Source organism: Drosophila obscura, unplaced genomic scaffold (assembly GCF_018151105.1).
Source record: "Drosophila obscura isolate BZ-5 IFL unplaced genomic scaffold, ASM1815110v1 contig_185, whole genome shotgun sequence".
Classification (NCBI taxonomy): Eukaryota; Metazoa; Arthropoda; class Insecta; order Diptera; family Drosophilidae; genus Drosophila; species Drosophila obscura.
In genome coordinates, this window is record NW_024542773.1 from 1,383,401 (window position 1) to 1,407,458 (window position 24,058).

The 24,058-nt window shown below is 47.7% G+C and overlaps 9 protein-coding genes and 1 long non-coding RNA gene across 10 annotated transcripts; 5 read left to right on the plus strand and 5 right to left on the minus strand.

The window, feature by feature from the left end:
* The first annotated feature begins 355 nt into the window (after window positions 1–355).
* On the plus strand, window positions 356–1,655 carry LOC121404071 (DNA-directed RNA polymerase II subunit RPB1-like). The gene is made up of 2 exons (XM_041592667.1): window positions 356–434; window positions 494–1,655. The coding sequence occupies exon 2, from the start codon at window positions 545–547 to the stop codon at window positions 1,535–1,537; it is 993 nt and encodes a 330-aa protein (XP_041448601.1). The 5' UTR covers window positions 356–434; window positions 494–544; the 3' UTR covers window positions 1,538–1,655.
* Window positions 1,656–3,210: 1,555 nt separating this feature from the next.
* On the minus strand, window positions 3,211–3,522 carry LOC121404075. The gene is made up of 2 exons (XR_005967687.1): window positions 3,475–3,522; window positions 3,211–3,395 (listed from the first exon to the last, which is right to left on the minus strand). It is a non-coding gene; the product is annotated as an uncharacterized LOC121404075 (long non-coding RNA).
* Window positions 3,523–4,429: 907 nt separating this feature from the next.
* LOC121404100 (putative ATP-dependent RNA helicase BoYb) lies at window positions 4,430–6,995 on the minus strand. Its single transcript, XM_041592746.1, has 3 exons — window positions 6,922–6,995; window positions 4,555–6,793; window positions 4,430–4,459 (listed from the first exon to the last, which is right to left on the minus strand). Exons 1-3 carry the CDS (start codon window positions 6,993–6,995, stop codon window positions 4,430–4,432), a joined length of 2,343 nt encoding a protein of 780 aa, XP_041448680.1.
* Window positions 6,996–7,832: 837 nt separating this feature from the next.
* On the plus strand, window positions 7,833–8,242 carry LOC121404073 (DNA-directed RNA polymerase II subunit RPB1-like). Its single transcript, XM_041592670.1, has 2 exons — window positions 7,833–8,035; window positions 8,095–8,242. The coding sequence occupies exons 1-2, from the start codon at window positions 7,893–7,895 to the stop codon at window positions 8,120–8,122; spliced, it is 171 nt and encodes a 56-aa protein (XP_041448604.1). The 5' UTR covers window positions 7,833–7,892; the 3' UTR covers window positions 8,123–8,242.
* Window positions 8,243–10,797: 2,555 nt separating this feature from the next.
* Window positions 10,798–11,827, minus strand: LOC111072797. The gene is made up of 2 exons (XM_022364858.2): window positions 11,061–11,827; window positions 10,798–10,982 (listed from the first exon to the last, which is right to left on the minus strand). The coding sequence occupies exon 1, from the start codon at window positions 11,812–11,814 to the stop codon at window positions 11,077–11,079; it is 738 nt and encodes a 245-aa protein (XP_022220550.2). The 5' UTR covers window positions 11,815–11,827; the 3' UTR covers window positions 10,798–10,982; window positions 11,061–11,076.
* Window positions 11,828–13,090: 1,263 nt separating this feature from the next.
* LOC121404101 (putative ATP-dependent RNA helicase BoYb) lies at window positions 13,091–14,551 on the minus strand. Its single transcript, XM_041592747.1, has one exon. It carries the CDS (start codon window positions 14,549–14,551, stop codon window positions 13,091–13,093), a length of 1,461 nt encoding a protein of 486 aa, XP_041448681.1.
* Window positions 14,552–15,388: 837 nt separating this feature from the next.
* Window positions 15,389–15,869, plus strand: LOC121404072 (DNA-directed RNA polymerase II subunit RPB1-like). The gene is made up of 2 exons (XM_041592669.1): window positions 15,389–15,591; window positions 15,651–15,869. Exons 1-2 carry the CDS (start codon window positions 15,449–15,451, stop codon window positions 15,676–15,678), a joined length of 171 nt encoding a protein of 56 aa, XP_041448603.1. The 5' UTR covers window positions 15,389–15,448; the 3' UTR covers window positions 15,679–15,869.
* LOC121404102 (DNA-directed RNA polymerase II subunit RPB1-like) lies at window positions 15,781–16,693 on the plus strand (the record flags this gene model as incomplete). The annotated part of the gene is made up of 2 exons (XM_041592748.1): window positions 15,781–16,457; window positions 16,537–16,693. Coding segments are annotated over 2 exons (834 nt in total), but the record flags the coding sequence as incomplete, so codon positions are not given.
* Window positions 16,694–17,954: 1,261 nt separating this feature from the next.
* LOC111072803 (protein PBDC1-like) lies at window positions 17,955–18,709 on the plus strand. The gene is made up of 3 exons (XM_041592668.1): window positions 17,955–18,062; window positions 18,126–18,233; window positions 18,299–18,709. Exons 1-3 carry the CDS (start codon window positions 18,051–18,053, stop codon window positions 18,635–18,637), a joined length of 459 nt encoding a protein of 152 aa, XP_041448602.1. The 5' UTR covers window positions 17,955–18,050; the 3' UTR covers window positions 18,638–18,709.
* A 1,327-nt stretch (window positions 18,710–20,036) lies between these two features.
* LOC111072795 (putative ATP-dependent RNA helicase BoYb) lies at window positions 20,037–23,816 on the minus strand. Its single transcript, XM_041592750.1, is given in 4 exon segments — window positions 20,037–20,221; window positions 20,300–22,010; window positions 22,012–22,448; window positions 22,485–23,816. Coding segments are annotated over 3 exon segments (3,456 nt in total). The 5' UTR covers window positions 23,809–23,816; the 3' UTR covers window positions 20,037–20,221; window positions 20,300–20,315.
* Between the last annotated feature and the right edge of the window lie 242 nt (window positions 23,817–24,058).

Genomic DNA, 24,058 nt, shown 5'->3' on the forward strand with positions numbered 1-24,058 from the left:
GTTCTCTTATTGCAATGTTTGCTTCGTGTTTGCTGGCAAAAGATATCAAATTGATATCTTTTTCGAGGTGGGTCGAAACATACAAAAAAAACAAGCAAATACTTCTGATACTTGTCCATTATATACCGACCTTTTTGTTTTTTGATCTGAGTACTGCCTTCCGTACAGAGCCTAGAAAACAGTTTTGCCGTAAAACATTTCTTATCGGTTTCATACGAATATCAACCCTGATTCCGTTCGCTAGGTGTTTTTCTCGATCTGAGTATTAGGATTAATTCAAACGGCACGGCCATGTTTATTGGCGGCGGCTCCACGCCGAGCATGACGCCTCCGATGACGCCGTGGGTGAACTGCAATACGCCACGTTACTTCTCGCCCCCGGGGCATGTCAAGAACTTCGGCTATGGATATGGCTGTCTCTGTCTATCATTTATGTAACTATCTCGCTTCAACTCGATATTCTTTATTCTCTTTTTTTTTGCCTGTACTGCAGTGAGCGCCATGACACCAGGAGGACCTAGTTTTTCGCCATCGGCCGCCTCGGATGCGGGCTTCTCGCCCAGCTCTCCGGCACCCTCGATGTCCCCGTACTACCCGGCCTCGCCCAGCGTATCGCGATCGTAGTCGCCGACGAGTCCCAACAACACGGCCTCGTCGCCCGGGGGGGGCATCGCCCAACTACTCGCCTTCCAGTCCCAACTATTCGCCGACATCGCCGCTATATGCAGCGCCCAGTCCGCGGTATGCCTCCACCACGCCCAACTTTAATCCGCAGTCGACGGGCTACTTGCCATCGGCGTCTGGTTACTCACCCACATCAAACTTCCCCTCGAGTCCGTCGTTTGCGGGCAGCGGCAGCAACATGTACTCTCCGGGCAATGCCTACTCGCCCAGTTCGACCAACTATTCGCCGAAGTCCCCCTCATACTCCCCGACATCGCCCTCGTACTCCCCATCGAGTCCCTCGTACTTGCCCACGTCTCCTTGCTATTTGCCAACATCGCCTTCGTATTCGCCCACATCGCCCAACTATACGCCGGCGACACCCTCGTATTCGCCCACATCACTAAACTACTCGGCCTCACCCCACTACTCGCCGGCATCGCCTGCCTACTCCCAGACAGGGGCCAAGTACTCACCGACGTCTCCGGCCTATTCGCCGCCATCGCCCTCGTACGATGGCTCTCCAGGATCGCCCCAATACACGCCCGGTTCGCCGCAATATTCACCGGCCTCCCCCAAGTACTCGCCCACATCGCCCCTGTACTCGCTCAGTTCGCCGCAGCACTCGCCGTCGAACCAGTACAGTCCCACTGGATCCACCGATTCGGCCACCAGTCCACGGTACTCGCCCAACATGTCCATCTACTCGCCGAGCAGCACCGAATACTCGCTGACATCGCCGACGTACACGCCCACGGCACGCAACTATTCACCCACTTCTCCCATGTACTCGCCGACGGCACCATCGCACTATAGTCCCACCAGTCCAGCGTACTCGCCCAGCAGTTCCACGTTCGAGGAGAGCGACGACTGAGCCACGGGGAACCCTGGAGGAGGAGGACGAGGAGGATCTGGAGTAGGAGTAGGAGTGGTCTATAATCGATCAGATCAGAGTTGTGACGCCCAACCATCATCCGACACAAAACCGAAAGCCCCCCAAGAAGCGCACTTAAAAAAACATGCAAAAACAAATTAACCGATTGTGTGTTTGTGTGTTCCATTACAATATTTCGTTGCTTTAAGATAGCAAAAATAAATTGCGTTTTAGCTGCAACAACAACTGCAGCTGCAATCGCAACAGCAAAATCAACTCTATAAAAGCACAGCCCAAAACGGGACGCACGGGGGCATACACTACAAGCGATCTATAATGTATCTATATTTTTTTTAGCACCACACGATTGGGTACCACTATCAGATTGTTATTATCAACGCACATATGCGTGACACATAACGTTTCGTAAACATAAACATAAACATTTTAAGTGCAGAATACAAGCGTCATCTATGTATTCATCCAAGTACATACGAACATACATGTGCAGATATACATACATTTGAATACGTGTAGATCTATGACCATCAATTACTAAACAAATTGTAAATTATGACGGAAACGTATTAAATATACAATAAAAAAAATACAAAGAATATTATTTTTTTTTTTATTAAGTGCGAGTGAAATGTCCCCGAATAGAGCACATTCTGTGTCTGTAAGCTTGTATCAAAAACGCTTAAATTAATAGCTGAAATGTTTCGTTTTAATATAGTTTTTTGTTATGTATTATGCGCAGCATAGTGGCCGATAGCGATGTCACTTAAAGAGGTTCAAGAATTATATTAAAACTAATTGCAAGGACCAATTACGAGCCGAATGTCGGTGCCCAAAGTGCACGCAAAGCTTTGAATGAGAGCGAGATCAGCTAATATGTTGATGTTAGTAGAAAGTCAACGAAATTGAGGGCAGTTCCAGGAGCACAACGAGATTGGAGAGTTTACTTTATGCAACGCGACTACCTAAGAATTATAAATACGTATTTTTAAATGCTAATTTCGGGCTGCGTAACTGGACAGTGTCCCTCCAAGTGTCAGATCAGAGCGTGGAGCGTGCAGTCCCATCCGATTGTATACAGAGTGCATGCAGCCATCAGCATACATATGTACATAAGTGCCTGGATGTATTCATGAACTGTGTATCCCCCCAATAAAATACACTACCCTTAACGTTCGAAGGAACACACTTGCATGAGCACTTATGTACATACTCTTATGCTCACCACCAATTTTAAATCAATCGAACTGTGTCTTTCTTGTGGTCTTGCGGAGTTTATTCACGGACGTCTTCGTACAGATAATTTTTAGGGTTTGATCCTTCGGCTTAACAATGACCGATCGTGTTGCTTAAGATTAAAAACACAATCAAATAAAAATCAACTCGTAGATCCCCTCATTTCCCGAATTATTATTTGATCCACTCGTATTTCTTTGTTGCACCAATCTAATTGTACCATAAAAATGTTCGCAAATCAACGCACATCCGTCATCTATAGTGCTAATTGCTAATTGTAGATATTTTTAAACTATGCGAGAACAGAAAGGAAGTAAATAGTATCAAATACACGCTGGAGTTCAGCAAGAATGTTTTTGTAATCAGTAGATTTCTTAAAGAGTTTTATCTGCGTTTGTGTGTTGCAAGTGTCAAGTACATATTGTTATCAATATATTATTTATGGAATACATATGTAAGTGTGTGTCAAGTGTTAAAAATTAAAAATTCAGTTTTAAATTCCTTCTATAGTATTGAATTTGGAAACAATATACATATATCTTTACTGACTGCGTCGTGGCTCATGCTCTTCTTTGAATGCCACTCGTTCTTAAATTGAATAGTTCTGGAATTATAGAGAAAAAAAACATGCACAGGTATTATGAATCGGTTTCCAGTCATTTACTACTACTACATGTACGTACATAAGTGCTTTAAAACTTAATTCATTTCGATCTTCCTGTAGTCTCGGGTCGCTCCACCCCCTCCTCCGATTCGGTCTCGGACGCGGGTTCCTCGCTGCTTTCCACTTTTTCTTTGATTTTTGGCACTCCCCATCCATGCTGACGTATCAACTGTTCAAAGTTGAATCTTTCTCGCTGATGCCACTTCTCCTCGATCACAATCTTGTCGTAGTTCGTTTGAAAGTACTTTAAGTGGACAAATTGTGTGGGGTAGTAGCCTGGATTCTTCTTTTGAAGCTCGATGTATACTGTGCCCCTTCATGGAATGTTGTATACCTTTGAAGATCATATGTGTGTTCACAGAGAACTCGTAGCCCCCAGAGTTAGGAGTTGCAAGTGGGGGATCCCAATCCTGATCCGACAGTAGGGATGGCCTTAAAGAAAATCGTGCTGCTTTTTATCACACGTGTTCGGTAGGAAACTTTTTCATCGACCATGGTCACCTGCAGATGGAGGGCGTGGAGGGTCTGGAAGTATTTGACATCGGGACGCGATGCGGACCGCAAAATACGGGCAGCATTACTTGCTGTTACTCCTGTCCGGGCTGACAGTTTCTCGCCGTTGGATTCTTGGATTAATTCTTGTTTGGGCTTTGCCTTCTTGGACTCCCGGGGAGCGCTGGACTGGGGCTTCAGTCAAAATCTGATAGCCAACGTTCGGACCTGCCTTGCTAGTGCCCGTTTCCATTTCCTCCATGCGGTCCAGCGCGGCGCATTTCATGAAGCAGTCGTAGAAATCGGACATTGGGACCTCTTTAAGTACGGAAGCTTCCGATTCTGCAGTCTGGTCCTGGTCAACAGGCGTGGCAGGTCTCTGACTCTGCTTAGGTTCCAGCTCGACGTTAGTGGTCTTGGCTTTCTCGGAATCCGTTTCTTCCTGGCTGCGCTTTTGGCATAGGCGGTTCTCCAGGCTCATCTTAAGCCTCTGGTCCACTACACGCTGGAATCTGGCCGGCAATTTATGAGTGTCCTGCTTTGAGGGTGAGCTCTTGTACTTGTCCTCGGCGATGTGCTCTTTGGGCCCATTTTCCGCCAAACGCACATCGTCACATGTGTTCGTTTCCTGTTCCTGTTCTGGGGGTTCTTGGGGGATCGGCGGTGCGTCCAGCTTGATGAGCTCCTCGAAGAATTTTAAAATCTTCTCTTTGGTTCGGGCACACCGCTTGCTTATCTTGTTCTCGATCTGGGCTCTTAGTAGGTTCAAGTGGAGATTAAAAGTCTTCACTGTCTTCAGGTAGACCATAGACACCATACATGTGGCAAAGATCGTGTGCGAAGTGGAGAACGCGACTTTGGCCTGAACGAAGTGGTCCTTGGGCGCCTTGTCCAGCCAGTCTTGAACCGTCTTCGCGTCTGCGCCAGCCCAATTGCGATCACTCATGTGATTAACCATTCCCAGGAGGCGCAGATCCATGCACAATGGCGGCTCACTGACGTACTCATCGGGGCAGACATGAAGGGACATGCATTTGGTCTCGAAGCGGCGAGTGCTATAGTCCATGGCCTGCACGAGCACCACGAGGTCCGACTGGGCCAGATTCACATTCTCAATGGGCGGCACACTGAGCACCCGGACACGCTCATATGAATAGCCAGAAACCGTCTCAGACTCTGTCTTCCACAGACACACGGCTTGGTGTTGCGGTGGCCAGTAGCGAGGCGGTGGCTCCACATTCTCCCCGCTGAGTTTGAAATTCAGCAGAGTCGGCAAATTGCTGTCGGGCTCTAAGCTGTGCCATTTACCCTCCGGGGGCATATGCTCGTAGGCGATTACACAGTAGTGTCCGGGGGAGTACACGCGGAGCACTTTGACCTTGATGTCTCCCGAGCAGGGTACTGCCGATAAACGGCGATCCGATTCGTGCAAATAATGACGATGCACGCACCTGGTGTCCCAGCAGTCGCCGTGAGTCAAGATCTCCCTGCATATCGGCTTAACAATGTTTTTCATTGTGTTTACCTTCTTGCGGATGCGATCAGCCATCGCCACAATATTGGGATCCAATTTCTGGCGGAGCAGCATTAAGTCGACCAGACGGGGCAGCTGCCTGGCGTTCGCCTCATCCAAGAGGACAAGCGAATCCAGGATCCTTGGATCGGTTGCGGTTGCTGTTGCCGTTGGCGCCGGTTCCGGTACCTTGGGACGTTCCAGGGCATTGGGCACATTGTTGGACAGAAACATGAAGCGATTCTTGAACTTGTTCCACGAGCTGCTCATGCTGTAGTGGATAATGGTGTGCGCATTGCGTATTTTCAGCTCCGGACAGTCGTCAGTGCAGACAAATATGAGGCCGCGGCTGTCACACGTCCAGCTGCTTACCTTATCAAGTTGCTCCAGATCCATGGTTTGGTAGTAGGCCAGACATTGGTACTCGAAATCCTCTAAGGCTCCGACCAGCAGGGTCATTTGCAAATCGTCATCGCAGAAGATTATGGTGCGATACACCGCCGGCGGGCGCTGAAGAAGTAGATTCACGATCGTAGCGACCTTACCCTCCGCCCCGACCATATTGACCAACAATCTCATCCCGCCATAGAGAGCAGCTTCCAGTAGATCGCCAAATATCAGGCACGGATGTTGATTGAAACGGCGCACCTCGGAAATCAGGGACGGAGTGAAGTGTTGACAAACTATCACCACCTGCGGACGGGGATTGGCCTTGCGTATTGGCCTATTGTGTTTAGCCGCCATGCTTGGAATGTACTGCTGGGCCAATTTCAGTTCTTCTTTCTGCATTAGGTCCACATCATCGAAGACCACTACCTGTAGCTGATTAAGCTTTAGCAGACCTTCTCCTTGCTTGCACGCGTTGACAAATCGGGCGGGGGTGGCCACCAAGACGCCTATTTCGCTGATCCACGCACCCATGAACGTGGGAGTGCACTCCGATGGAACGGTCAACACCTTCTTCACCATAATGGTCCACATGTCCTCGACGGTCTCATCCCTGGGCATGAGTGCACTGCATAGGGCGGCAACCTGCTCCATTCGCGTTATATCTGGCACTAGAATCAGGGCAATGGGTCCCATTCCATGCGAGACATCCAATAAGTCAATTGCCATTTCTCTCCTGTATCGATTCGCGGCCAGGACCGTGCTGGCCACGTGACAAATGGGCGGCACATATCCCATCGTGCGACCGCTTCGTGGGGCACTCACAATGAGGACACCGTGGCCCGGTCCATTGAGAATGTGCGGCCAGGCATAGCTCTGCAGCCGCTGCAGACGGTTCAGGCCCAATTTCCTCATCCTCTGCACAATATCCGGCACAGTGAAACCTCTGCAAATGTGCGAAACGGTATCACATTCACAGTTGCATGGGCCACTGCATAATCAGAGCAGTTCGCCCCTATAAGCGGCTGGATAATATCCTCCAGGTTGAGCAAATTGTTATTCTCGCTGTCTGACATTTTGTTGGGCTGATCGCTGTCGGGATGTCGCTGAACTTCCGCGATTTCTTTCGCTTCTTCTGAATCACTCATTTTTGCAACAACAACAAAAAGCACAGACAGCTGCGTGAAGTTGGCTGGGCTGCAAGAAAGACCTGCAAATGGATATCGGTGATAATCGGTCTCTGTCAATCGAATATGGATCTGATCTCATTGCTTTGTTTAATTCATTTGTTTAATTTAATTGCAGAGCAGTCCATTTATTTACAGGTAATTAATTTGAGTTTGCAATTTAGGCTTTAAGCCTAGTACTCAGATCGAAAAACTGTTTGCTAGCAAACAGATGTCATATATTTTTCGAGCGACCAGTGGTGTGACCAGAGTGTGCACTGCATTCCGAACGGTTACACTGCTCAGACCGCTGCTTGGTTTTGTTTAAAGTTAACAAAATGCAAAATCCTGGGCTCACCAATATTTTATTGGCAAGGTAATGTGTCTGACTATCAGCAGCAGCAGATGGCGACGCCACCCGTGCCGACCACCGTGAAGACAAACTGTTTTGAAAGCAATATTTGTTTTATATTTATGAAAATTAATAAAAATATTATATTATAATATCCATATAATTGTCCTTTATATAATGCTGCATTAATTAGATTCTATTTGTCTTCATTATTAAAATATTTCATTTGGTTTTTTGTTCTCTTATTGCAATGTTTGCTTCGTGTTTGCTGGCAAAAGATATCAAATTGATATCTTTTTCGAGGTGGGTCGAAACATACAAAAAAAACAAGCAAATACTTCTGATACTTGTCCATTATATACCGACCTTTTTGTTTTTTGATCTGAGTACTGCCTTCCGTACAGAGCCTAGAAAACAGTTTTGCCGTAAAACATTTCTTATCGGTTTCATACGAATATCAACCCTGATTCCGTTCGCTAGGTGTTTTTCTCGATCTGAGTACTAGGATTAATTCAAACGGCACGGCCATGTTTATTGGCGGCGGCTCCACGCCGAGCATGACGCCTCCGATGACGCCGTGGGTGAACTGCAATACGCCACGTTACTTCTCGCCCCCGGGGCATGTCAAGAACTTCGGCTATGGATATGGCTGTCTCTGTCTATCATTTATGTAACTATGTAACTTCAACTCGATATTCTTTATTCTCTTTTTTTTTGCCTGTACTGCAGTGAGCGCCATGACACCAGGAGGACCTAGTTTTCGCCATCGGCCGCCTCGGATGCGGGCTTCTCGCCCAGCTCTCCGGCACCCTCGATGTCCCCGTACTACCCGGCCTCGCCCAGCGTATCGCGATCGTAGTCGCCGACGAGTCCCAACAACACGGCCTCGTCGCCCGGGGGGGCATCGCCAACTACTCGCCTTCCAGTCCCAACTATTCGCCGACATCGCCGCTATATGCAGCGCCCAGTCCGCGGTATGCCTCCACCACGCCCAACTTTAATCCGCAGTCGACGGGCTACTTGCCATCGGCGTCTGGTTACTCACCCACATCAAACTTCCCCTCGAGTCCGTCGTTTGCGGGCAGCGGCAGCAACATGTACTCTCCGGGCAGTCCCCGAAGTCCCCCTCATACTCCCCGACATCGCCCTCGTACTTCCCATCGAGTCCCTCGTACTTGCCCACGTCTCCTTGCTATTCGCCAATATCGCCTTCGTATTCGCCCACATCGCCCAACTATACGCCGGCGACACCCTCGTATTCGCCCACATCACTAAACTACTCGGCCTCACCCCACTACTCGCCGGCATCGCCTGCCTACTCCCAGACAGGGGCCAAGTACTCACCGACGTCTCCGGCCTATTCGCCGCCATCGCCCTCGTACGATGGCTCTCCAGGATCGCCCCAATACACGCCCGGTTCGCCGCAATATTCACCGGCCTCCCCCAAGTACTCGCCCACATCGCCCCTGTACTCGCTCAGTTCGCCGCAGCACTCGCCGTCGAACCAGTACAGTCCCACTGGATCCACCGATTCGGCCACCAGTCCACGGTACTCGCCCAACATGTCCATCTACTCGCCGAGCAGCACCGAATACTCGCTGACATCGCCGACGTACACGCCCACGGCACGCAACTATTCACCCACTTCTCCCATGTACTCGCCGACGGCACCATCGCACTATAGTCCCACCAGTCCAGCGTACTCGCCCAGCAGTCCCACGTTCGAGGAGAGCGACGACTGAGCCACGGGGAACCCTGGAGGAGGAGGACGAGGAGGATCTGGAGTAGGAGTAGGAGTGGTCTATAATCGATCAGATCAGAGTTGTGACGCCCAACCATCATCCGACACAAAACCGAAAGCCCCCAAGAAGCGCACTTAAAAAAACATGCAAAAACAAATTAACCGATTGTGTGTTTGTGTGTTCCATTACAATATTTCGTTGCTTTAAGATAGCAAAAATAAGTTGCGTTTTAGCTGCAACAACAACTGCAGCTGCAATCGCAACAGCAAAATCAACTCTATAAAAGCACAGCCCAAAACGGGACGCACGGGGGCATACACTACAAGCGATCTATAATGTATCTATATTTTTTTTAGCACCACACGATTGGGTACCACTATCAGATTGTTATTATCAACGCACATATGCGTGACACATAACGTTTCGTAAACATAAACATAAACATTTTAAGTGCAGAATACAAGCGTCATCTATGTATTCATCCAAGTACATACGAACATACATGTGCAGATATACATACATTTGAATACGTGTAGATCTATGACCATCAATTACTAAACAAATTGTAAATTATGACGGAAACGTATTAAATATACAATAAAAATACAAAGAATATTATTTTTTTTTTTATTAAGTGCGAGTGAATGTCCCCAAATGTCCCCGAATAGAGCACATTCTGTGTCTGTAAGCTTGTATCAAAAACGCTTAAATTAATAGCTGAAATGTTTCGTTTTAATATAGTTTTTTGTTATGTATTATGCGCAGCATAGTGGCCGATAGCGATGTCACTTAAAGAGGTTCAAGAATTATATTAAAACTAATTGCAAGGACCAATTACGAGCCGAATGTCGGTGCCCAAAGTGCACGCAAAGCTTTGAATGAGAGCGAGATCAGCTAATATGTTGATGTTAGTAGAAAGTCAACGAAATTGAGGGCAGTTCCAGGAGCACAACGAGATTGGAGAGTTTACTTTATGCAACGCGACTAGCTAAGAATTATAAATACGTATTTTTAAATGCTAATTTCGGGCTGCGTGACTGGACAGTGTCATTGCTGGTGTCCCTCCAAGTGTCAGATCAGAGCGTGGAGCGTGCAGTCCCATCCGATTGTATACAGAGTGCATGCAGCCATCAGCATACATATGTACATAAGTGCCTGGATGTATTCATGAACTGTGTATCCCCCCAATAAAATACACTACCCTTAACGTTCGAAGGAACACACTTGCATGAGCACTTATGTACATACTCTTATGCTCACCACCAATTTTAAATCAATCGAACTGTGTCTTTCTTGTGGTCTTGCGGAGTTTATTCACGGACGTCTTCGTACAGATAATTTTTAGGGTTTGATCCTTCGGCTTAACAATGACCGATCGTGTTGCTTAAGATTAAAAACACAATCAAATAAAAATCAACTCGTAGATCCCCTCATTTCCCGAATTATTATTTGATCCACTCGTATTTCTTTGTTGCACCAATCTAATTGTACCATAAAAATGTTCGCAAATCAACGCACATCCGTCATCTATAGTGCTAATTGCTAATTGTAGATATTTTTAAACTATGCGAGAACAGAAAGGAAGTAAATAGTATCAAATACACGCTGGAGTTCAGCAAGAATGTTTTTGTAATCAGTAGATTTCTTAAAGAGTTTTATCTGCGTTTGTGTGTTGCAAGTGTCAAGTACATATTGTTATCAATATATTATTTATGGAATACATATGTAAGTGTGTGTCAAGTGTTAAAAATTAAAAATTCAGTTTTAAATTCCTTCTATAGTATTGAATTTGGAAACAATATACATATATCTTTACTGACTGCGTCGTGGCTCATGCTCTTCTTTGAATGCCACTCGTTCTTAAATTGAATAGTTCTGGAATTATAGAGAAAAAAACATGCACAGGTATTATGAATCGGTTTCCAGTCATTTACTACTACTACATGTACGTACATAAGTGCTTTAAAACTTAATTCATTTCGATCTTCCTGTAGTCTTCGGGTCGCTCCACCCCCTCCTCCGATTCGGTCTCGGACGCGGGTTCCTCGCTGCTTTCCACTTTTTCTTTGATTTTTGGCACTCCCCATCCATGCTGACGTATCAACTGTTCAAAGTTGAATCTTTCTCGCTGATGCCACTTCTCCTCGATCACAATCTTGTCGTAGTTCGTTTGAAAGTACTTTAAGTGGACAAATTGTGTGGGGTAGTAGCCTGGATTCTTCTTTTGAAGCTCGATGTATACCGTGCGCCCCTTCATGGAATGTTGTATACATTTGAAGATCATATGTGTGTTCACAAAGAACTCGTAGCCCCCAGAGTTAGAGTTGCAAGTGGGGGATCCCAATCCTGATCCGACAGTAGGGATGGCCTTAAAGAAAATCGTGCTGCTTTTTATCACACGTGTTCGGTAGGAAACTTTTTCATCGACCATGGTCACCTGCAGATGGAGGGCGTGGAGGGTCTGGAAGTATTTGACATCGGGACGCGATGCGGACCGCAGAATACGGGCAGCATTACTTGCTGTTACTCCTGTCCGGGCTGACAGTTTCTCGCCGTTGGATTCTTGGATTAATTCTTGTATGGGCTTTGCCTTCTTGGACTCCCGGGAGCGCTGGACGTTCGGACCTGCCTTGCTAGTGCCCGTTTCCATTTCCTCCATGCGGTCCAGCGCGGCGCATTTCATGAAGCAGTCGTAGAAATCGGACATTGGGACCTCTTTAGTACGGAAGCTTCCGATTCTGCAGTCTGGTCCTGGTCAACAGGCGTGGCAGGTCTCTGACTCTGCTTAGGTTCCAGCTCGACGTTAGTGGTCTTGGCTTTCTCGGAATCCGTTTCTTCCTGGCTGCGCTTTTGGCATAGGCGGTTCTCCAGGCTCATCTTAAGCCTCTGGTCCACTACACGCTGGAATCTGGCCGGCAATTTATGAGTGTCCTGCTTTGAGGGTGAGCTCTTGTACTTGTCCTCGGCGATGTGCTCTTTGGGCCTATTTTCCGCCAAACGCACATCGTCACATGTGTTCGTTTCCTGTTCCTGTTCTGGGGGTTCTTGGGGGATCGGCGGTGCGTCCAGCTTGATGAGCTCCTCGAAGAATTTTAAAATCTTCTCTTTGGTTCGGGCACACCGCTTGCTTATCTTGTTCTCGATCTGGGCTCTTAGTAGGTTCAAGTGGAGATTAAAAGTCTTCACTGTCTTCAGGTAGACCATAGACACCATACATGTGGCAAAGATCGTGTGCGAAGTGGAGAACGCGACTTTGGCCTGAACGAAGTGGTCCTTGGGCGCCTTGTCCAGCCAGTCTTGAACCGTCTTCGCGTCTGCGCCAGCCCAATTGCGATCACTCATGTGATTAACCATTCCCAGGAGGCGCAGATCCATGCACAATGGCGGCTCACTGACGTACTCATCGGGGCAGACATGAAGGGACATGCATTTGGTCTCGAAGCGGCGAGTGCTATAGTCCATGGCCTGCACGAGCACCACGAGGTCCGACTGGGCCAGATTCACATTCTCAATGGGCGGCACACTGAGCACCCGGACACGCTCATATGAATAGCCAGAAACCGTCTCAGACTCTGTCTTCCACAGACACACGGCTTGGTGTTGCGGTGGCCAGTAGCGAGGCGGTGGCTCCACATTCTCCCCGCTGAGTTTGAAATTCAGCAGAGTCGGCAAATTGCTGTCGGGGTCTAAGCTGTGCCATTTACCCTCCGGGGGCATATGCTCGTAGGCGATTACACAGTAGTGTCCGGGGGAGTACACGCGGAGCACTTTGACCTTGATGTCTCCCGAGCAGGGTACTGCCGATAAACGGCGATCCGATTCGTGCAAATAATGACGATGCACGCACCTGGTGTCCCAGCAGTCGCCGTGAGTCAAGATCTCCCTGCATATCGGCTTAACAATGTTTTTCATTGTGTTTACCTTCTTGCGGATGCGATCAGCCATCGCCACAATATTGGGATCCAATTTCTGGCGGAGCAGCATTAAGTCGACCAGACGGGGCAGCTGCTGGCGTTCGCCTCATCCAAGAGGACAAGCGAATCCAGGATCCTTGGATCGGTTGCGGTTGCTGTTGCCGTTGGCGCCGGTTCCGGTACCTTGGGACGTTCCAGGGCATTGGGCACATTGTTGGACAGAAACATGAAGCGATTCTTGAACTTGCTCCACGAGCTGCTCATGCTGTAGTGGATAATGGTGTGCGCATTGCGTATTTTCAGCTCCGGACAGTCGTCAGTGCAGACAAATATGAGGCCGCGGCTGTCACACGTCCAGCTGCTTACCTTATCAAGTTGCTCCAGATCCATGGTTTGGTAGTAGGCCAGACATTGGTACTCGAAATCCTCTAAGGCTCCGACCAGCAGGGTCATTTGCAAATCGTCATCGCAGAAGATTATGGTGCGATACACCGCCGGCGGGCGCTGAAGAAGTAGATTCACGATCGTAGCGACCTTACTCTCCGCCCCGACCATATTGACCAACAATCTCATCCCGCCATAGAGAGCAGCTTCCAGTAGATCGCCAAATATCAGGCACGGATGTTGATTGAAACGGCGCACCTCGGAAATCAGGGACGGAGTGAAGTGTTGACAAACTATCACCACCTGCGGACGGGGATTGGCCTTGCGTATTGGCCTATTGTGTTTAGCCGCCATGCTTGGAATGTACTGCTGGGCCAATTTCAGTTCTTCTTTCTGCATTAGGTCCACATCATCGAAGACCACTACCTGTAGCTGATTAAGCTTTAGCAGACCTTCTCCTTGCTTGCACGCGTTGACAAATCGGGCGGGGGTGGCCACCAAGACGCCTATTTCGCTGATCCACGCACCCATGAACGTGGGAGTGCACTCCGATGGAACGGTCAACACCTTCTTCACCATAATGGTCCACATGTCCTCGACGGTCTCATCCCTGGGCATGAGTGCACTGCATAGGGCGGCAACCTGCTCCATTCGCGTTATATCTGGCACTAGAATCAGGGCAATGGGTCCCATTCCATGCGAGACATCCAATAAGTCAATTGCCATTTCTCTCCTGTATCGATTCGCGGCCAGGACCGTGCTGGCCACGTGACAAATGGGCGGCACATATCCCATCGTGCGACCGCTTCGTGGGGCACTCACAATGAGGACACCGTGGCCCGGTCCATTGAGAATGTGCGGCCAGGCATAGCTCTGCAGCCGCTGCAGACGGTTCAGGCCCGATTTCCTCATCCTCTGCACAATATCCGGCAGCAGTGAAACCTCTGCAAATGTGCGAAACGGTATCACATTCACAGTTGCATGGGCCACTGCATAATCAGAGCAGTTCGCCCCTATAAGCGGCTGGATAATATCCTCCAGGTTGAGCAAATTGTTATTCTCGCTGTCTGACATTTTGTTGGGCTGATCGCTGTCGGGATGTCGCTGAACTTCCGCGATTTCTTTCGCTTCTTCTGAATCACTCATTTTTGCAACAACAACAAAAAGCACAGACAGCTGCGTGAAGTTGGCTGGGCTGCAAGAAAGACCTGCAAATGGATATCGGTGATAATCGGTCTCTGTCAATCGAATATGGATCTGATCTCATTGCTTTGTTTAATTCATTTGTTTAATTTAATTGCAGAGCAGTCCATTTATTTACAGGTAATTAATTTGAGTTTGCAATTTAGGCTTTAAGCCTAGTACTCAGATCGAAAAACTGTTTGCTAGCAAACAGATGTCATATATTTTTCGAGCGACCAGTGGTGTGACCAGAGTGTGCACTGCATTCCGAACGGTTACACTGCTCAGACCGCTGCTTGGTTTTGTTTAAAGTTAACAAAATGCAAAATCCTGGGCTCACCAATATTTTATTGGCAAGGTAATGTGTCTGACTATCAGCAGCAGCAGATGGCGACGCCACCCGTGCCGACCACCGTGAAGACAAACTGTTTTGAAAGCAATATTTGTTTTATATTTATGAAAATTAATAAAAATATTATATTATAATATCCATATAATTGTCCTTTATATAATGCTGCATTAATTAGATTCTATTTGTCTTCATTATTAAAATATTTCATTTGGTTTTTTGTTCTCTTATTGCAATGTTTGCTTCGTGTTTGCTGGCAAAAGATATCAAATTGATATCTTTTTCGAGGTGGGTCGAAACATACAAAAAAAACAAGCAAATACTTCTGATACTTGTCCATTATATACCGACCTTTTTGTTTTTTGATCTGAGTACTGCCTTCCGTACAGAGCCTAGAAAACAGTTTTGCCGTAAAACATTTCTTATCGGTTTCATACGAATATCAACCCTGATTCCGTTCGCTAGGTGTTTTTCTCGATCTGAGTACTAGGATTAATTCAAACGGCACGGCCATGTTTATTGGCGGCGGCTCCACGCCGAGCATGACGCCTCCGATGACGCCGTGGGTGAACTGCAATACGCCACGTTACTTCTCGCCCCCGGGGCATGTCAAGAACTTCGGCTATGGATATGGCTGTCTCTGTCTATCATTTATGTAACTATCTCGCTTCAACTCGATATTCTTTATTCTCTTTTTTTTTGCCTATACTGCAGTGAGCGCCATGACACCAGGAGGACCTAGTTTTCGCCATCGGCCGCCTCGGATGCGGGCTTCTCGCCCAGCTCTCCGGCACCCTCGATGTCCCCGTACTACCCGGCCTCGCCCAGCGTATCGCGATCGTAGTCGCCGACGAGTCCCAACAACACGGCCTCGTCGCCCGGGGGGGCATCGCCCAACTACTCGCCTTCCAGTCCCAACTATTCGCCGACATCGCCGCTATATGCAGCGCCCAGTCCGCGGTATGCCTCCACCACGCCCAACTTTAATCCGCAGTCGACGGGCTACTTGCCATCGGCGTCTGGTTACTCACCCACATCAAACTTCCCCTCGAGTCCGTCGTTTGCGGGCAGCGGCAGCAACATGTACTCTCCGGGCAATGCCTACTCGCCCAGTTCGACCAACTATTCGCCGAAGTCCCCCTCATACTCCCCGACATCGCCCTCGTACTCCCCATCGAGTCCCTCGTACTTGCCCACGTCTCCTTGCTATTTGCCAACATCGCCTTCGTATTCGCCCACATCGCCCAACTATACGCCGGCGACACCCTCGTATTCGCCCACATCACTAAACTACTCGGCCTCACCCCACTACTCGCCGGCATCGCCTGCCTACTCCCAGACAGGGGACAAGTACTCACCGACGTCTCCGGCCTATTCGCCGCCATCGCCCTCGTACGATGGCTCTCCAGGATCGCCCCAATACACGCCCGGTTCGCCGCAATATTCACCGGCCTCCCCCAAGTACTCGCCCACATCGCCCCTGTACTCGCTCAGTTCGCCGCAGCACTCGCCGTCGAACCAGTACAGTCCCCACTGGATCCACCGATTCGGCCACCAGTCCACGGTACTCGCCCAACATGTCCATCTACTCGCCGAGCAGCACCGAATACTCGCTGACATCGCCGACGTACACGCCCACGGCACGCAACTATTCACCCACTTCTCCCATGTACTCGCCGACGGCACCATCGCACTATAGTCCCACCAGTCCAGCGTACTCGCCCAGCAGTCCCACGTTCGAGGAGAGCGACGACTGAGCCACGGGGAACCCTGGAGGAGGAGGACGAGGAGGATCTGGAGTAGGAGTAGGAGTGGTCTATAATCGGTCAGATCAGAGTTGTGACGCCCAACCATCATCCGACACAAAACCGAAAGCCCCCAAGAAGCGCACTTAAAAAAACATGCAAAAACAAATTAACCGATTGTGTGTTTGTGTGTTCCATTACAATATTTCGTTGCTTTAAGATAGCAAAAATAAGTTGCGTTTTAGCTGCAACAACAACTGCAGCTGCAATCGCAACAGCAAAATCAACTCTATAAAAGCACAGCCCAAAACGGGACGCACGGGGGCATACACTACAAGCGATCTATAATGTATCTATATTTTTTTAGCACCACACGATTGGGTACCACTATCAGATTGTTATTATCAACGCACATATGCGTGACACATAACGTTTCGTAAACATAAACATAAACATTTTAAGTGCAGAATACAAGCGTCATCTATGTATTCATCCAAGTACATACGAACATACATGTGCAGATATACATACATTTGAATACGTGTAGATCTATGACCATCAATTACTAAACAAATTGTAAATTATGACGGAAACGTATTAAATATACAATAAAAATACAAAGAATATTATTTTTTTTTTTATGAGCTACTGCCAATGACCTGTTGCTCCAATCCACAGGGCTGTTCTTTCTTCAGCATTTGGTTAATCAGCTCATATCTGCTCTGCAAGTTTTTTAATTTTTCCGTCAACTGCCCATTCAGCAGATTATCGTGCTGCACAACTGGCACCTCTTGCTCCATGATATGCCAATACCATACCTTGGCCCGCGCCTCTACGAACCTCAACAATGCATATGTGAGGCATAAGACTATGACAAAACTGGCCATAATTTCAAAGTGGAGAGTATATCGTATATTTTCGCTTGACAATTGCTTGGATGTGAGCCAAGGGTTTTCTGGAATGCAGCATACACACAGATGTAGGCAAGGATATACAGTCGTAATTCGCTCCATCTCTTACCTGTGTACAGCTCCACATCGAAGTTCTCAGCGCATTTTTTTTCTCAATTGCATTAATATAGCAATTCGTACACCAAGTGGTGAAGGCCAAGGCCGAGGCCAAAAGAAACAACGCATTTACACTATTAGACATATTGGTTCCAAAAAATGTTGATGTGTGTATGTGGTTCGAGTCGAATTTGTTACTCAGAATGAAATCAAAAGAAAATGTAACGAGAAATTTAAGTATTTTCATGGGTTGCTTTGCTGGCAATTTTCAACTAAGATTGGGCTGGCCACACTGATCGCTAAATAAAAGGAAACGTGCTGTTTTTTTTAAGTTTTTTCGAGAAATATTTGTTATTTTCAAAATGGAGATGATGGTATGTATCGCCCGTGTATAGATCATATGAGCAGACATTACTTAAAGTACGTCCCATGCTTAGCACGGAGCCTCCATGCTGTCCAGGCCAGCGGACGAGTTTGGCAACGATTCGATGGTTGAAGAAATGTGGGCCGCTAAAGCTCTGGAACATGCCGAGGTTCATTTCAATGTAAGTTCTACTTTCCAAATGCAAATAACAATCGTTAATAAGCCCACATCGTTCATCCCTTCCAGCTGCGACTCACGCCCTATGACGATCAGATCTATGAAACCTTTCGCCAGGACTTTCCAGATCTCAAAGTGGGCCTGCTAACAGATGACGTACTAAAATTTGCTGTGGAGAAGCTGAAGTGGCGTGAGTTCGCCGAGAAATTCAACAAAATGGATGACTATTCCTATGGGACGCTGATGAGGGCCGATGCCAGTCAAGAGTTCAGCCCAGACAATTCCATTTTTGTGTTTCGCGTACAGTTCCTGGCCATAGAGATTTCCCGCAACCGGGAGGGACTCAAGGACGAGGTCCATGCGAATCATAAGCCTGCCAGAAAGACCACCCAAGAGGACACCAAGTGAACCTTCGCCTCCGTTTAAGTCTCTAGGTTATCGGCATTTGGATATTTCTAAGCAATAAATGCCTTTTTAGACGTTGTTGATTGATTTTAATTCCAAAAACAACAATAAACCCAAAATTTCTCAAATTAACTGTTGGTTTTTGTTTAGGTTAAGGCTAATGCTCGATTTTGAGGCGTTGTGTCGTGACGAGATTCTCGACGACTCTGACGCCGACATAACAGTGGTGGAGAGTAACTCTAATGAAGTCTCTGAGGCTTCTGCAGATAAATCTCCACCACTGTAAATAAGCATCCGCTGCCCAAATACTCCGCTTAGTCGCGAGCGGAGGGGACATACTTTATTAAGTGCGAGTGAATGTCCCCAAATGTCCCCGAATAGAGCACATTCTGTGTCTGTAAGCTTGTATCAAAAACGCTTAAATTAATAGCTGAACTGTTTCGTTTTAATATAGTTTTTTGTTATGTATTATGCGCAGCATAGTGGCCGATAGCGATGTCACTTAAAGAGGTTCAAGAATTATATTAAAACTAATTGCAAGGACCAATTACGAGCCGAATGTCGGTGCCCAAAGTGCACGCAAAGCTTTGAATGAGAGCGAGATCAGCTAATATGTTGATGTTAGTAGAAAGTCAACGAAATTGAGGGCAGTTCCAGGAGCACAACGAGATTGGTGAGTTTACTTTATGCAACGCGACTAGCTAAGAATTATAAATACGTATTTTTAAATGCTAATTTCGGGCTGCGTGACTGGACAGTGTCATTGCTGGTGTCCCTCCAAGTGTCAGATCAGAGCGTGGAGCGTGCAGTCCCATCCGATTGTATACAGAGTGCATGCAGCCATCAGCATACATATGTACATAAGTGCCTGGATGTATTCATGAACTGTGTATCCCCCAATAAAATACACTACCCTTAACGTTCGAAGGAACACACTTGCATGAGCACTTATGTACATACTCTTATGCTCACCACCAATTTTAAATCAATCGAACTGTGTCTTTCTTGTGGTCTTGCGGAGTTTATTCACGGACGTCTTCGTACAGATAATTTTTAGGGTTTGATCCTTCGGCTTAACAATGACCGATCGTGTTGCTTAAGATTAAAAACACAATCAAATAAAAATCAACTCGTAGATCCCCTCATTTCCCGAATTATTATTTGATCCACTCGTATTTCTTTGTTGCACCAATCTAATTGTACCATAAAAATGTTCGCAAATCAACGCACATCCGTCATCTATAGTGCTAATTGCTAATTGTAGATATTTTTAAACTATGCGAGAACAGAAAGGAAGTAAATAGTATCAAATACACGCTGGAGTTCAGCAAGAATGTTTTTGTAATCAGTAGATTTCTTAAAGAGTTTTATCTGCGTTTGTGTGTTGCAAGTGTCAAGTACATATTGTTATCAATATATTATTTATGGAATACATATGTAAGTGTGTGTCAAGTGTTAAAAATTAAAAATTCAGTTTTAAATTCCTTCTATAGTATTGAATTTGGAAACAATATACATATATCTTTACTGACTGCGTCGTGGCTCATGCTCTTCTTTGAATGCCACTCGTTCTTAAATTGAATAGTTCTGGAATTATAGAGAAAAAAACATGCACAGGTATTATGAATCGGTTTCCAGTCATTTACTACTACTACATGTACGTACATAAGTGCTTTAAAACTTAATTCATTTCGATCTTCCTGTAGTCTTCGGGTCGCTCCACCCCCTCCTCCGATTCGGTCTCGGACGCGGGTTCCTCGCTGCTTTCCACTTTTTCTTTGATTTTTGGCACTCCCCATCCATGCTGACGTATCAACTGTTCAAAGTTGAATCTTTCTCGCTGATGCCACTTCTCCTCGATCACAATCTTGTCGTAGTTCGTTTGAAAGTACTTTAAGTGGACAAATTGTGTGGGGTAGTAGCCTGGATTCTTCTTTTGAAGCTCGATGTATACCGTGCGCCCCTTCATGGAATGTTGTATACCTTTGAAGATCATATGTGTGTTCACAGAGAACTCGTAGCCCCCAGAGTTAGAGTTGCAAGTGGGGGATCCCAATCCTGATCCGACAGTAGGGATGGCCTTAAAGAAAATCGTGCTGCTTTTTATCACACGTGTTCGGTAGGAAACTTTTTCATCGACCATGGTCACCTGCAGATGGAGGGCGTGGAGGGTCTGGAAGTATTTGACATCGGGACGCGATGCGGACCGCAGAATACGGGCAGCATTACTTGCTGTTACTCCTGTCCGGGCTGACAGTTTCTCGCCGTTGGATTCTTGGATTAATTCTTGTTTGGGCTTTGCCTTCTTGGACTCCAGGGAGCGCTGGACTGGGGCTTCAGTCAACATCTGATAGCCAACGTTCGGACCTGCCATGCTAGTGCCCGTTTCCATTTCCTCCATGCGGTCCAGCGCGGCGCATTTCATGAAGCAGTCGTAGAAATCGGACATTGGGACCTCTTTAAGTACGGAAGCTTCCGATTCTGCAGTCTGGTCCTGGTCAACAGGCGTGGCAGGTCTCTGACTCTGCTTAGGTTCCAGCTCGACGTTAGTGGTCTTGGCTTTCTCGGAATCCGTTTCTTCCTGGCTGCGCTTTTGGCATAGGCGGTTCTCCAGGCTCATCTTAAGCCTCTGGTCCACTACACGCTGGAATCTGGCCGGCAATTTATGATTGTCCTGCTTTGAGGGTGAGCTCTTGTACTTGTCCTCGGCGATGTGCTCTTTGGGCCCATTTGCCGCCAAACGCACATCGTCACATGTGTTCGTTTCCTGTTCCTGTTCTGGGGGTTCTTGGGGGATCGGCGGTGCGTCCAGCTTGATGAGCTCCTCGAAGAATTTTAAAATCTTCTCTTTGGTTCGGGCACATCGCTTGCTTATCTTGTTCTCGATCTGGGCTCTTAGTAGGTTCAAGTGGAGATTAAAAGTCTTCACTGTCTTCAGGTAGACCATAGACACCATACATGTGGCAAAGATCGTGTGCGAAGTGGAGAACGCGACTTTGGCCTGAACGAAGTGGTCCTTGGGCGCCTTGTCCAGCCAGTCTTGAACCGTCTTCGCGTCTGCGCCAGCCCAATTGCGATCACTCATGTGATTAACCATTCCCAGGAGGCGCAGATCCATGCACAATGGCGGCTCACTGACGTACTCATCGGGGCAGACATGAAGGGACATGCATTTGGTCTCGAAGCGGCGAGTGCTATAGTCCATGGCCTGCACGAGCACCACGAGGTCCGACTGGGCCAGATTCACATTCTCAATGGGCGGCACACTGAGCACCCGGACACGCTCATATGAATAGCCAGAAACCGTCTCAGACTCTGTCTTCCACAGACACACGGCTTGGTGTTGCGGTGGCCAGTAGCGAGGCGGTGGCTCCACATTTCTCCCCGCTGAGTTTGAAATTCAGCAGAGTCGGCAAATTGCTGTCGGGCTCTAAGCTGTGCCATTTACCCTCCGGGGGCAAATGCTCGTAGGCGATTACACAGTAGTGTCCGGGGGAGTACACGCGGAGCACTTTGACCTTGATGTCTCCCGAGCAGGGTACTGCCGATAAACGGCGATCCGATTCGTGCAAATAATGACGATGCACGCACCTGGTGTCCCAGCAGTCGCCGTGAGTCAAGATCTCCCTGCATATCGGCTTAACAATGTTTTTCATTGTGTTTACCTTCTTGCGGATGCGATCAGCCATCGCCACAATATTGGGATCCAATTTCTGGCGGAGCAGCATTAAGTCGACCAGACGGGGCAGCTGCCTGGCGTTCGCCTCATCCAAGAGGACAAGCGAATCCAGGATCCTTCGATCGGTTGCGGTTGCTGTTGCCGTTGGCGCCGGTTCCGGTACCTTGGGACGTTCCAGGGCATTGGGCACATTGTCGGACAGGAACATGAAGCGATTCTTGAACTTGCCCCACGAGCTGCTCATGCTGTAGTGGATAATGGTGTGCGCATTGCGTATTTTCAGCTCCGGACAGTCGTCAGTGCAGACAAATATGAGGCCGCGGCTGTCACACGTCCAGCTGCTTACCTTATCAAGTTGCTCCAGATCCATGGTTTGGTAGTAGACCAGACATTGGTACTCGAAATCCTCTAAGGCTCCGACCAGCAGGGTCATTTGCAAATCGTCATCGCAGAAGATTATGGTGCGATACACCGCCGGCGGGCGCTGAAGAAGTAGATTCACGATCGCAGCGACCTTACCCTCCGCCCCGACCATATTGACCAACAATCTCATCCCGCCATAGAGAGCAGCTTCCAGTAGATCGCCAAATATCAGGCACGGATGTTGATTGAAACGGCGCACCATGGAAATCAGGGACGGAGTAAAGTGTTGACAAACCATCACCACCTGCGGACGGGGATTGGCCTTGTGTTTAGCCGCCATGCTTGGAATGTACTGCTGGGCCAATTTCAGTTCTTCTTTCTGCATTAGGTCCACATCATCGAAGACCACTACCTGTAGCTGATTAAGCTTTAGCAGACCTTCTCCTTGCTTGCACGCGTTGACAAATCGGGCGGGGGTGGCCACCAAGACGCCTATTTCGCTGATCCACGCACCCATGAACGTGGGAGTGCACTCCGATGGAACGGTCAACACCTTCTTCACCATAATGGTCCACATGTCCTCGACGGTCTCATCCCTGGGCATGAGTGCACTGCATAGGGCGGCAACCTGCTCCATTCGCGTTATATCTGGCACTAGAATCAGGGCAATGGGTCCCATTCCATGCGAGACATCCAATAAGTCAATTGCCATTTCTCTCCTGTATCGATTCGCGGCCAGGACCGTGCTGGCCACGTGACAAATGGGCGGCACATATCCCATCGTGCGACCGCTTCGTGGGGCACTCACAATGAGGACACCGTGGCCCGGTCCATTGAGAATGTGCGGCCAGGCATAGCTCTGCAGCCGCTGCAGACGGTTCAGGCCCAATTTCCTCATCCTCTGCACAATATCCGGCAGCAGTGAAACCTCTGCAAATGTGCGAAACGGTATCACATTCACAGTTGCATGGGCCACTGCATAATCAGAGCAGTTCGCCCCTATAAGCGGCTGGATAATATCCTCCAGGTTGAGCAAATTGTTATTCTCGCTGTCTGACATTTTGTTGGGCTGATCGCTGTCGGGATGTCGCTGAACTTCCGCGATTTCTTTCGCTTCTTCTGAATCACTCATTTTTGCAACAACAAAAAAAAGCACAGACGAAAGGAGCTGCGTGAAGTTGGCTGGGCTGCAAGAAAGACCTGCAAATGGATATCGGTGATTATCGGTCTCTGTCAATCGAATATGGATCTGATCTCATTGCTTTGCTTAATTCATTTGTTTAATTTAATTGCAGAGCAGTCCATTTATTTACAGGTAATTAATTTGTGTTTGCAATTTAAAAAAAGTTAAAAGCTATGTTGTCGTGTAAATGCAATCGGTT